General features: G+C 37.5%; 1 protein-coding gene across 1 annotated transcript in view; it reads right to left on the reverse strand.

The window, feature by feature from the left end:
• Nos (Nitric oxide synthase) overlaps positions 1 to 14,208 on the reverse strand; it is a 560,518-nt gene that overhangs the window by 167,615 nt on the left and 378,695 nt on the right. The window contains exon 4 of the mRNA XM_081770724.1: positions 967 to 1,058. Within this exon, the coding sequence (XP_081626850.1) occupies positions 967 to 1,058 (92 nt within the window). The remainder of the gene's footprint in view (positions 1 to 966; positions 1,059 to 14,208) is intronic.

Consider the following 14,208-nt stretch of genomic DNA (forward strand, 5'->3'; position numbering starts at 1 on the left):
GGTTTCCGTATTGAAGGAATTCCAGCTGTGTTAGGGCTCGTAGTATTACATCATTAACGGAGGAGTGTCGGGCGAATCTAGCAGTGCTCTTCATGCATGAAAGGCCATGCAGGCCACATTGGTTAACCTGATCTCCACAAGCTGGACAGCGATGAGGCTCACAAACAGCTAAACCTAAACGTAAGGCAACAGCAATTCGAAAGCTTTCATTTGACAAATGAAGGCCTAAAGGCGGAGAAGGTATCGCCATCAACCATGATCCCGCTTCGGGAGATGAGGCAGGAAGGAGCCTGGCTTTATCTCCCGAAACCACAACAGATTGTAACAGATGATTATGTAATTGAGATGCAATTGATATACACCAAGATGACTGATAACACTTTTTGCTAATTTCTGGGAATTTTGTATCTGCTAAGCTTGCCCACTTATTAGAGCCTTCCTGAATTGAACCATCTGGGTCCGAACAATAACCCTGAGGAAGAAGAGATTCGATTCAACGCAGAGACCCATTAAATCTTCTAAAGATTTCGTCGAACGTGGTTTCATCTGTTCCAAGACAACCAACCTCGCATTTAGAAAAGTTAAGACGCAAGCCAAGAAGTGATGCCTTCTTATTTATTTCTATTAACGATGAAAGAACTATCTCGGGTTCACCACCAATTGTTCCATCGTCTAAGTACCAAATGTTTAATTCGGTATCCAGTGATTTAACTAAAGAGTGAATGGTTATAGAGAAAAGTGCTGGGCCCAGGGGATCACCTTGTTGTACACCTCTCTGAGAAGAAGTAGTGTTTCCGTTGAAAAACAGGTAACTTGGTTGAGCGTAACATTGATAAACGTACGGATAAATTGAAGGAAAATCATTCATTACTGCGGCAAGCATAGTACTTATTGAATAATTTCAAAAGTATTGTGCTTAATAAAGTAATCTAACGAAAGAGATTATAAAATTAATCTTCCACTTACCTTATGTTCCCCTTGTTTGTGCTATATTTAATATGATTGCATAGCGCTTCAAACATTCCACTGGTTGTTGTGACATATCTACAATCAAATACCTACAAGGAAGTAATATTGACATTAAAATTCTTATTCCTGTAATTGGTGATCAGTAATTACAATTTAGCCTTATTTTTGTCTATATCTAGCCTATTTAGAAAGGCATTTAGCCATACAAATCTAGGAAATGCTTATAGCTTGAAAGATAACTTTTTTTTGTTAAATTCTTTTGCCATTTTTGTCTTTTTATTAACTGTTAAATTAATTCTAAAATTAGGTTTTCTTTGGAAATCATTTTTTAAAAAGAAGGCCTATTTGTCATTATATGCAATTGTATTGATTTCTCTTCACTGAGGGTGTTTTATTATAACCAAGAATGTTATAAAATAGAGGATCTGCCCTTACAACAAAAATCTTGAAGCCACACGTCACAATTTTGCCACCCCTACTCTGCCCACTCTATCCAATAACATCGCAATGTTTTGAGCCAACAATCATGGCGGAAATGAAAGTAGCCAATCAGACATTGGTGAAAACGAGAGTAGTCAATCAGACTTGCCGACGCTCAGTTGTTTCTTGGCTTCATTAATTTAATAGGATGAAGATATATATAGGCAAGTCCCCTATTTTATAACATCTTTGATTATTACACAACAAACCATTGTTTCTTCTTCTTCTTCCCTCTCTCCCCGCCCTCAGATTTACAGATACTTAACAATACTTGTCGACTCAGAAAGTAACGGCCCCATTTGCTACTTTTTAACTATTTTAATTTTCGCATTTCGTTCCAAGAATGCGTTTTCTGATACAAATTTAGTAACTGTTCGATTCTTCAAGCCACACACATTGCTTTACTTTATTAAAGGAAACAAATAGGATATATAACTAGCTTGAAAAACACTCAATGCAATCATGACGATTCGTGTGGGTGTACGGAGAAACTAGAAGTACAGGTGTAAGTACTATAACCTGCCGAAAAAAGTACTACTGAAAATTGGGACAATGGCAACATACCAGTGGCGGATCCAGGGGAGGGCGATCGGGGCCGTCGCCCCCCCTCCCAGAAGAGGAAAGTTTTTTTTTATTTTATATATAAATAAAACCCATCCCAGAGTTTGGAGCTCTTAAAAGTAGCTCTAACTAGCAGTATTACAACCCACCGCTCCCTCCAGAAGTCCGTCCTGGATCCGCCCCTGCAATTTACACAACCAAACCACAATCCAACGATGATGCATCCAGTTCCAGTGCCTCGACTAGCTGCGATGTCCTCGATGATGACTTATTTTAATGCAACTAATATAGCCTTCGCTGCTGAAAGGGACGTTAAACTCAAACTCAACTTAATTATGACTGTTGGCTTCCACAAATCAGATGGGTTGTTGGATTTTATTGCAATTTAAAGTTATGTATGTTGCTTGTTAGTCTTCAGCGAATAAAATTCAACATTTCAAATTGTACTATAACTCATTTATAAACCTACACACAAAAAAGGGGTTTAGAATCTACAATGTGAGTTATAGGTTAGGAATTCAAAATCTAGCCATTTTTTGTGTAAAAAAAAGCTTTTTTCTTAGAGTCATGTAGCCTATTTTTTTCAGAGGTTGTTGGCAACACTGTTGGGAACCTTTCCTTATGTAGATGATCTACATTATATAACCGTGGAGAATTAATTGGGAACCTACACTATCGATGACGATATCATAGGTATGAGTCATACCGCATCCCTAAGTTTCTGGCTTTTAGCAAAAGGGAAAATTGTGATTCTCTCTAAACCAATTTTTCAGCACATATTTTTTTTCTTTCCTTTTGGACGGCATAAACGCACACAGTATATTATCACTTCCCTACTACACAATATTATATTCCTAATACAGTAATTCCAAAAGCGTTGTTGTCTTTTTCTTCTTCTTTTTAAGAAAATCAACTTTGTTTTGCCCAATTAAACATACATGATGAGAAAGAAAGAATTCACTCTCAACAGCAGGATGACAAGTGACAGTAGGATTTTCAATTTGCTGGAGTCCAAAACGATTGCTATGAAGAAATCTACTGTCACTTCTAATTTTCTCCATGAGACGTAACCGACTAGTTTTAACCGAATTACATAAAAGACCCACCTATTCCATATGTTAGTATTCCTGGTGACAGCCGTTCACTGCTCGTTTGTATTTTTTTAAAATGGTAATATCCAGTGTCAGTCGTAAGGTAATGTAATGTTTCCGGTCCGTAACGTGGAGAAAAAAAGGTACAAATGCAATTTTCTTTTTACATTTTCAAGATATATTTGTTCTGTATGCTTACTTTCGTCTTAAACATCTCCGTAATGCAACCTTATGTTGATATGTAATGTCATCAATCGTTACACATACTCCTGAGAGAGTAACACATCAACTTATACAATATACAATAAAAGTGTAAAGGCTCATAAATTTTGTATACTTATGAATAATTCAGACCATATTTTCAAGTCGTGACCAGAGAAATGTTTTTGGTGAATTATTGCTTACAAAAAAATAATATCATCAATATCATAGGTATTCTACCATTATTGGCAGGTCACTTACTGCAACTAAAAAGCTTCCATGCTCCACGGTCTTCGCTAACCTTTTTGTCTTCACGTACGATTTTTCTGTTTTTATGTCGTTCATTGATTGTAGCCTTCTTCACCCCCTCCCTCTCTTTCCTGCCACCATACCCTCTAGCACGTCTCTCATGATACAGTTCCTTTTTAGCCAATATCCCAACCAGTTTCTCTTCCTCTTCTTAATAATATTTCAAATTCTTCTTTTCCATACCATTTCTAACACCCTCTCATTACCTAATTCTATCCGTTCTTCTCCACCCCACATTTCGGAAGCTTCCAGTCGCTTTTCATCATTTTTATGCAATGTCCATGTTTCTGATCCATACAGTACAATACTCGACACGAAGTATTTTACGAGTCTTTTTTCTCAACTCTTTATTCAAGGTCCCACAAAATAGTACTTTCTTCCTCTTAAAGAATTATTTCGCCATTCCTATCCTTGTTTTTATTTCACGGTCACATTTCATGCTATTACAAGAATACTACTCAGATATCGAAAACTATTCACTTGTTCTATTTTCTCCCCTCCCAATTTTATACTTGACACAGACCTCTTCGTTCCAATCACCATGCTTTTTGTCTTTCTAACATTTATTTTCATCCCATATTCTTCAAAGCCCATCTTAAGATTTTCTAACATATTATTGATTTTCTTTTCAAATTCTGCAGCAAGTGCCATATCGTATGCAAATCATATGCACCTAATCATTTTACCTCCTACTGAAATGCCGTCTTTATTTTCAAGGCTCTTTTTCACTATCAATTCTACATATATATTAAATAATGCCACTAGTTATGATATTCTAACCGTTCATTGTGCTCGAATGTTGTATCTAATTTCTCTTGCACAGAAGTTTGAACTGACAAGTTTGATCGAACCTATATAGGTTTTATTCACTATCAAATACTAGAACAAACTATTATCATTTTATATTATTATGAAACACCAATAGGCTTCGAAACATGCCAATACAATATTAGTAGTAATTTCTTTTACCACTTCTGGATAGTAAAGAAATACGAAATACGAGTGAAAATGGTATCTCTTTACTTGAGACGCTGACTGGATTATAAGTGGTTCTCAACCGATGTGCCGCAACACACTGGTGTGTCACGCAGTCCCCTAATATGTGTCGTGAACTTTCAGAATTTAAAAATCATGAAAAACAATAATTAATTAAAAAAAAGACAGACTGTACCAGTCAACACCTCCAGCGGCGGCAGTAATGTACAGTGCTATATCATCATCATCATAGGTTTTCTGACCTTACTGGCAAGTCATTTGCAGCAGCTGAGAAGCTTCCATGCCCCACGGTCCTCCGCTAACCTCTTCGTCTTGACGTATGATCTTTCTGTTTTTATATCATCCATTAATTGTAGCCTCCTTCGTCCCCTCCCTCTCTTTCCCGCCACCATACCCTCTAGGACGTCCCTGACGATACAATTTCTTCTTAGACAATGTCCCAACCAGTTTCTCTTCCTCTTCTTAATATCTAAAAGTGTTCTTTTCTCACCCACCATTTCTAACACTCTCTCATTCGTTTTCCGCTTGACCCAACTAATTCTCTCCATCCTTCTCCACACCCACATTTCGAAGGCTTCCAGTCGATTTTCATCACCTTTACGTAATGTCCACGTTTCTGCCCCATACAATACAACACTCCACACGAAGCATTTTATGAGTCTTTTTCTCAACTCTTTATTCAAGGTCCCACAAAACAGACTTTTCTTCCTCCTAACGGCTTCTTTCGCCATTCCTATCCTTGCTTTTATTTCACGTTCACGCTTCATGTTACTACTAAGAATACTTCCCAGATATCGGAAACTATTCGCTTCTTCTATTTTCTCCCCTCCCACTTTTATATTTGACACAGATCGCTTCGTTCCAATCACTATGGCTTTTGTCTTTCTAACATTTATTTCATCCCATATTCTTCAAACCTCTTCCTCATTTTTTCTAACATTTTATTGATTTTCTTTTCAGATTCTCCAATAAGCACCATATCGTCTGCAAATCTTATGCATCTAATCATTCTACCTCCTACCGAAATGCCATCATCATCATAGAGGCTCACTTTCACTATCTCTTCTAGATAGACAGTACTATACAGTCATTATAAAAACTAACGGGCTTGCTTGCCTATGCCATAGAGGCAAAATCTGGACTATTTGGGGAATGGGGAAAGTGCTCACACAGCTGGGGACATGTCTCTTTTGTTAAGTGATGTGTTCAGAAATCAGTTTTATTGCCTCATACAAAATCCTAATACTAGTTGTGATACAATGAAGAAGTACACAGCTTCGGTGCTAAAAAGGGGAGTTAAGCTTCAATCAAGTCGATCTCCGTAGAGATGAACACAACGGACCAACACAAAAGTTATTAACATTACCAAGTGGGACTTACAAGATTGCAGTGTTATTAAGATCAAGCTAGTATACTATTTGGTTTCACTATTAGAATAGATATTTATAATAAAAATATCAAACAAGTCCTAAAAGTTAAAGTGCATCGTCAGTCATAAAAGGTTGAGAACCACTGGATAATAGTGTGAGCTCACTCATGACTAAGTAGTTAGCCTACGCTCCTTTGGCGTGGGAGATTCGGGTTCGATTCCCGGCGGAACTCATGTGGTTTGGATTCCACGTTAAGCTGTAGGTCTACGTCTCATATAGTCTTGCTCCTGAAACGACTGTAAATTGAAAATCAAATTATAGTGTGTCGGTGTCTGTTTCTCTTTGTATTCTATTGTGCTCAACGCTGAAATTGAAAATGTTTATTTTTACAATTTTCGGTTTGAATAAAGGGTTAATGGAAGAGATAGTACCAATACTTGGGGCACTAAATCGATTCCAGAAGACCACTTCTCCCTATATTTTACAATCTTTAATCTATGACGGCCATATTGAAACTGGTAATCGTTAATTACTATAAACTTCTGAAATGAAATGAAATGAAACCTTCAAGTTTTACGTCCCACAATTATGCTGGCTAGACTAAAGGAGACGGTGATGATGAGAAATGAACAGAATGGTGGGATGAAGAAAGTGGGAGGAAACAGGGAGCTCCGAGAAAACTCACGCACACTTTGTTTGTCTACATCTGTATAACTTCTGGTTTGAATACAAAGTTAACAATAGAGCCTTTTTGTTGAGTCACTGAATTAATTTCAAAAATCACTACTCGCTATCTTACCATTTATGCTCTGCTTACGGATTAATATTGAAACCGAAAGAAGTTGTGAATCTCTACCAATTCCTGTTTTAGTGTAGAAATGTGTCTGAAGATGACATGTTTCTTTGAAACACTGAACCGATTTCAGAAAACCACTTTGAAGTATCTGTTACCGTTTCGTATCATGAAGATCAATACCGAAATTAGAAATGCTTAAGAAGCCTCATCCCGGCGAAATTAAAATACCGCTAATTTTACAGTTATTGTGTAATATCTTCAAATATATAAAAGATAATTGAAATGTGGAACAAGAGCGCCCTAGACAATATTATTTTGCATGAGATACCGTTATCACAAGTCATCTAGTGGCTTTCGGTTTTCAGCCGTTTAGAAACGCGAAAATAAATGCCGATTTTCAAGATGGCTCGAAATCGAAAGCAGATAAGTGAGTCGTGATAACGGTATCTCACGTAAATGATATTGTCTAGCGAGCTCTTGTTCCACATTTCGGTTATCTTTTTTCTATTTTAAGATATCACATAATTACTGTAAAATTAGCGGTATTTTAATTTCGCCAGGAACCAACTCTACCATCAAACGGTACCTCGAGGTCGTGTCACACAGCTATTCAACTGCAGTTACGTTATAGTACGGCAAGCCATCGAATCGAAGGCACAGGTAAGATGGCATTGAGGTAATAAGAATTTAAGCATGAGAAGAGCGATGTTGAAGTAACGACTGGCAGTCATCATCATCTTCATCATAGGTTTTCTGCTATTATTGGCAGGTCATTTGCTACAACTGAGAAGTTTCCATGCTCTACGGTCTACCGCTAACCTCTTCGTCTTCACGTACGATTCCTCTGTTTTGATCTCGTCCATTGATTGTAATTTCCTTCTTCCCCTCCCTCTCTTTCCTGCCACCATACTCTTTAACTCATCCCTCATGATACAATAATTCCTTGTTAGCCTATGTCCAAACCAGTTTCTCTTCTTCTTAATAATAATATCTAAAATTGTTCTTTTGTCCCCAATATTTCTAACACCCTCCCATTCGTTTTCCGCTCGACCCAGCTAATTCTCTGCATTCTTCTCCACATCCATATTTCGGAAGTTTCCGGTCGTCGTTTTTCATCATTTTTGCATAATGTCCATATTTCTGACGGATACAGAACAATATTCCACTACTAGCAGTAACCGATCTTATTTGTTTAATATTCGAATACTTAAAACCATATTTCAAAATCTTTAGCTCATTTTATTATGATACTCAAGCACATGGAAGAGACCCCCCAAGCTTATATTTACATTGGAGCATTGGATAACTTCGCAAGTGCATTAATATTTGCTTAGATGTATTTCATATGCAGCAACTGAGTATGCTGATTGAGTTGAACAGCTGCTTGCGAAGTATTACTTTAAATCGGAGCTTTCATACGGAGCAACCGCAGTTGTTGCAACTAAAACAGTTGCTGCCACCGTCTGCTCTAGCGCAACCGTCTCGAGCAACACTCAAGTGTCCGCAACTCGTCAAAAAGCATTGCATCACGGAACAATTGTAGTTGCTGCAACCGCACAAGGTTGCCAGTCTATATTTTGTATTCAAAAAAAAAAAATGGATTACTGATCAGAGGCGAAAAATGTACAATTGTTCATCGCTTAAAGTTTACCTTATTTTACACCATATACTGGAGTTCTTGAATGTCTTGAAACAACTATACACTATTCCTATATTTTCTATTAAAATGCGATATCATCCCTGTGATGAACGCATAAGATATCCAGAAGCAGATCGTTGCCTGCTTCTTTATATCACAATCATCTTCCAAATTACTTTTTAATTAGATATAATCCTGATCTCTCTGTAACGTGAAACGTGCCCATGGGAATAAGTAGTCGTCTATTCCATTTTGTATTTTGCATATTAATAATCTGATTTCGAGCCACTCCTATTTGCCAAATGAAGCATTTCCGGATCTATTATTATTATTATTATTATTATTCAACCACTAAGGAAAGAAGTAAAACAGGGAAATATATTGTTGACAAAACCAGACATGCATCAATAGGATTCCTCGTGGCTAAGTGATTAGAACTTCGCTGCCTGTGCAGGAGGCCAGGTTTGATTCACGGTGGTAGATACTATGGTTTGAATTAAAGCTGTGGATCTACGTCTGGTATAGCCTAGTAACCTAGACGCTGAAATGACATTAAACTCCAAGTAATGAAAGTATATGCGTTTCTTCATTTTAAGTACCGGTACCAAGAGAAAAAGTATTGTCTTACTATTACCAGGCATTTCTCAATAAAATGAAGTTACGTGAGACTTTGAAAGTGCTTCTGGGAAGCACGAACCTAACATTCGCTTAATGAACAATGAAATCTCGAACCAAAAGCGTGCCCCCCCCCCCTACACACACACACACACAGACGCGAATAAAAGTATAGCTACATATGTTTCTGTGTGTTATATTTCTATGTCCTGGCAACCCCGCGAAGGAAATACGTGGGTGCTGAAATATTAAAAAAGAAAAACAGAAAAAAATGTGTCGGTGTCTGCTATCAGTTGGTCGTTTTATATTTCTTTTCATACTAGTGGCACAACTCTCAGTTGCTGCATATGAAAGAGGGCTTATTCTTAATGCTTCATTAAACTTCTTCTGTGCATATTAGTTGTAAACATTACACTATTTATTATGTTTGCTTTACAACAACGAATAGGCTTATAAAATTAGTTGTATATTACACTTCACAACATATTTTGTGTGTTGTCGCACACAATACATCAGATTATATATTCATAAACTTTATTCGAATGTTCAGTTCAGCATGATCTGTTAAAGAATTTAACAATATTATCAAAGGAAATGAGCCCAAGAAACTTAGCTTCAACTGTTCGTCACTATACATGTCAAACAATAAGACCAGTGGCGTATTTAGGGGGAGATTCCTGGCTTAAGCCCCCCCGAAATCTTACTTACTATAGTCAAGTATATGAAATATCTTGCAGAATTTTCACATTTTCAGGCAAAGACCCCGCGAAAGTTAGCAAAGCCCCTCCCGAAACAAAATCGTAAATACGCCACTGAATAAGACAAAAGGGCCCGAGGTTGCTCAGTGGTAGAGCGTTCACCTCTGGTACATGGGATCCCTGGTTCGATTCCAGCTCCCGCCAAGTGAATTTGTGGTGGACAAACACCGTGTGCGTGGATCTCCTCGGGGTTCTTCTGTTTCCTCCCACTTTCTTCATTTCACCATTTCATTCATTTCTCATCACTACCGTCTCCCTTAGCCTAACCGGCGTAATCATGGGACGTAAAACTTAAAAAAAATTATTTCATTTTTTTTATTTTAACAAGACAAAATAAAACTTAACTCCAATATATTTTAACGAATAACACTGGTCTACAGTGGATTTTTTACAGAAACGAAAGTAGCCAATCTTTATAGATTTCGAGACGCTGAACACGAGTATCATACTTAAAATTAGCTGGTAGCCAGTAAATGTGGAATTTACCTAAAAAAATTCATGTTTTTCACATTTACTTTGTTAGGTTTTACTCAGGAACGTATAATTACGTTCCTATTTATCGTTGCGGAATGTGTTATACCTCTTTCTATTCGTCGATGACCGTATTTTCTGAAAATTTAACAATCGTTCCGGTAACCGGTACCGTTGGGAAACTATATACCCATATATTCGAAAATATCCCTTTTTTACAGGAAAATGCGATTTTTAAAATTTTACTGGCAACCCTGCAGTAGTAAAATTATAATTTATATTTGAAAAGTAACCTGTCAATATTGGGAATGTTTTATGCAAATGTCGTCACGATCGAAGCGAGCCGAACTGTGCAAATAATATTATACCTTCTACCGAAATGCCGAAATTTTCCCTACCTTCACAACATGTACATTAAAAATGTAATATTGACTTCCGTATGCCGAACAGAACTATAGGAAAATACATTCAGACAATGTAACTATCATTTCGGTAGTTTGTACTGGGGTGGGGGATTTTATGTACTGAAATATTGCACGAAAAATTCCCTTTCTGCAAAATTCCGACTTTTTTCTGCCTACAGCTGGCAATCCTGCAATAAATAACTCGAAAGAATGCTGGAAAAGTTATTCTAAGACTGGTAACATGCCATCAAGAAGACCGAACTGAGAATAAATATTATCCTTTGAACTGAAATACTGCAAATTTCTCCTGTACTACATTTTTGGGCAAAAAAAAAAAAAAAAAAAATTGGTCCTCGGACCTTCGTTATTGCTACACAAAAGCAAATTGTACACAAATTTATTGCCTAGGATAAATGAATGCACTCACCTTCAATGAATGCGCCGTTTCTTTCTCCTCTTGTAGGTTGTGTCTGGAGCATCCCTCTGTAGCGTCCAGCAGAAGTCAGCCAACATTGCAGCTGTCCACCGACCCGTGTATCAATGTTCCATGAGAGAATTATCCCTGTGAAATATCTCGCCGTGTTCATCATTGAAAGCACCACAGTTCTCTGGGAAGACATCGAGGAAGTGAAGAAAGTGCATTTTCAGTGTTATGTTGCAGCCAATGTTTTGATAATCATGAATTAATTCATCCACAAGGTCCCTGTAATTGTCGGCTCTCTTGTTTCCCAAGAATAATGTGGTCAAATTACGGAAACAACGCCACGCATACAGTTGATCAGGGGTTAGAGTGGCCTCGAAGTCAGGGTCATTTAGGAGCTAGCGTATCTGTAGACTAATGAATATTCCCTGTTGATCTTCTCTGTACTTAATCGTGCAAACTTCATGCACAAATATCCGAATGCTGCTTCATTCGTGTTCACTGCCTTTACAAACGCTGTCATAAGTCCCAACTTAATATGCAGTGGTGGGAGAAAAATTTTCTGAGGGTTCACTAGAGGTTCATTGACAATATTTTTTGAGCCAGGAATCAGAGCTGTTCTTAAAGGCCACTCCTTTTGTGTATAGTGTTTATCTCTTGTGCCACTGTCCCACTCACATATATAACAACAATACTTAGTATAACCTCTTTGCAAACCCAACAAAATCGAAATTATTTTGAAATCTCCACATACTAGCCATTCATGTTGATTGTAACTAATGACGCGTAGAACAGATTTCAACGTAGTGTACGTTTCTTTCGCTAAAACAGCATATGCGACAGGGTTGGATGGTCTTTCGTTATTATTATGTAACAGTACACCCTTCAGGCTTGTTTTGGAACCATCTATGAATAGTCTCCACTCGTCCGGTTTGTATGAAATATGTAGGTCATGAAACAAACCTTCAACATCACTGCAGAATGTAATGTCACCTTCAGTACTGAAATGGTTCTCAAGTTCTTTCTGACGATCCCGAAAAACTGACACTCGCACTGTTTCAGCTAGAAGGTTCCACTGCTGCAGTCGTGAGGCTAACACTTCAGCTTTACACTTCGGGAGGTCTAAATCCCTAATCAGATCACTGAGTTCACGTTGTGTGTGATTTTGTGTGTTTCGCTGGATGAAAATGGCGTAAATGAAGGATCAACAACACTGGTGGATGGATGCACTTCTTCGGCTGGATGTGTAGGATCAGCATTCTCGCTATCACTGCTTGATGTTGTTGCGTTTGGGGGAACAGGAACTGGCAGTCCTTGTCCATGAGGCACAGGGCGAATTACAGATGGGATGTCAGGGTATTCGATATTTCTCTTCCTTTTGGTATTGATTCCTTTCTTTAAGGACGGAGTCATACAAAAATAGCAATCAGACACATGATTTGTGGGTTCACGCCAAATAGCAGGCACACCAAACTTCATGGAGACGTTTTTCCCATGCATCCAAGCATTTAGTACGGAAGAACACGACGTACAACACACGTGTGGAGCCCAAGATTTGTCTTGGTCTCCCACTCGACAACCGAAATACAATGAATAGGCTTTCCTTACTGCGTCACTAAGTGGTCGCCTTCTATTACCACAAATAGCGTCTGCACAAATGTAACAAAAGTTGTCAGGATTGTTCTTGCAGGTGCGGGGCATTTTCATGAAAACCGACAGTCGTTCAAATAACACAAACACTCACAGTTTAATTCAAATACTTTACTGTATATACATTCACCACCAACCACCTCTTAACCAACACACAAATGTAAACAGTACAGTAAAAGAGAGCGCGGACACACACAAGCACGCCGGAAACTTTCAGCCTGTCGAATGATCAGGTGATTGGATCGTGGGCACATGAGTGAGCTTTACGCATTGTTGCCAGATCCAACAAGTACAGCTTGCTTAACGACGGCAGCAAAACCGTTGTTACACTTCTTTGTATATTGCTATTATAACAACAACGCAAATTCATTTGTTCCCTAAGTACGTGTGACATTTACCCCTTCGAAATTTCTTGACAATACGGTCATCCCATGGGAAAAACATTTTTTGTGTGGATGTGAATAGAATATAAATTGTTGATGTCAACGTATATTTTATGATTATATTTATCCTAGGATTGCCAGTGCAGTTATTTATTGCAGGATTGCCAGCTGTAGGCAGAAAAAAGTCGGAATTTTGCAGAAAGGGAATTTTTCGTGCAATATTTCAGTACATAAAATCCCCCACCGCAGTACAGACTACCGAAATGATAGTTACATTGTCTGAATGTATTTTCCTATAGTTCTGTTCGGCATACGGAAGTCTATATTGCATTTTTAATGTACACTCATGTCCAAAATTATTGTCGCATGTTTATAAATATGTTGTTGTAGGAAAACTATTTGATAACTAATTCACCCATAATTTCTTATAATGTTAGTATGTGTATAATCTGCAAAGACATGTATGTGGTAAATTTCATGTCAAAAGAGCAGTAAATAAGAATAATAGAACGAAAATAAAATGTTCTTGTCCATTTAGCAACATTTTGTTTTACTCATTCTAATTTTCGTATTTATAACTCTTTTCCTATGAAATTTACCACAAATATACATTTCCGGATTATACACATAGTATCAGTATTAAAAGTAGCCTGCAAAATTATTATCAGATTATATTCTTACAAGAAGACAATTATTGATATGCGACAATGATTTTGGACATGAGTGCATATGTTGTAAAGGTAGAGAAAATTTCGGCATTTCGGTAGAAGGGATAATATTTTTTTCACCGTTCGGCTCGCTTCGATCATGACGACATTTACCGAAAACATTCCCAATATTGACAGGTTACTTTTCAAATATAAATTATAATTTTACTATTGCAGGGTTGCCAGTAAAAAATTTTAAAAATCGGATTTTCCTCTAAAAAAAAGGATATTTTCGAATATATGGGTATATAATTTCCCAACGGTACCGGTTACCGGAAAGATTGTTAAATTTTCAGAAAGTACGGTCATCGACGAACAGAAAGAGATATAACACATTCCGCAACGATAAATAGGGACGTAATTATACGTTCCTGAGTAAAACCTAAC

The sequence above is a fragment of the Thermobia domestica genome, chromosome 9 (genome assembly GCF_964235325.1).
Source record: "Thermobia domestica chromosome 9, izTheDome1.hap1.1, whole genome shotgun sequence".
NCBI lineage: Eukaryota > Metazoa > Arthropoda > Insecta > Zygentoma > Lepismatidae > Thermobia > Thermobia domestica.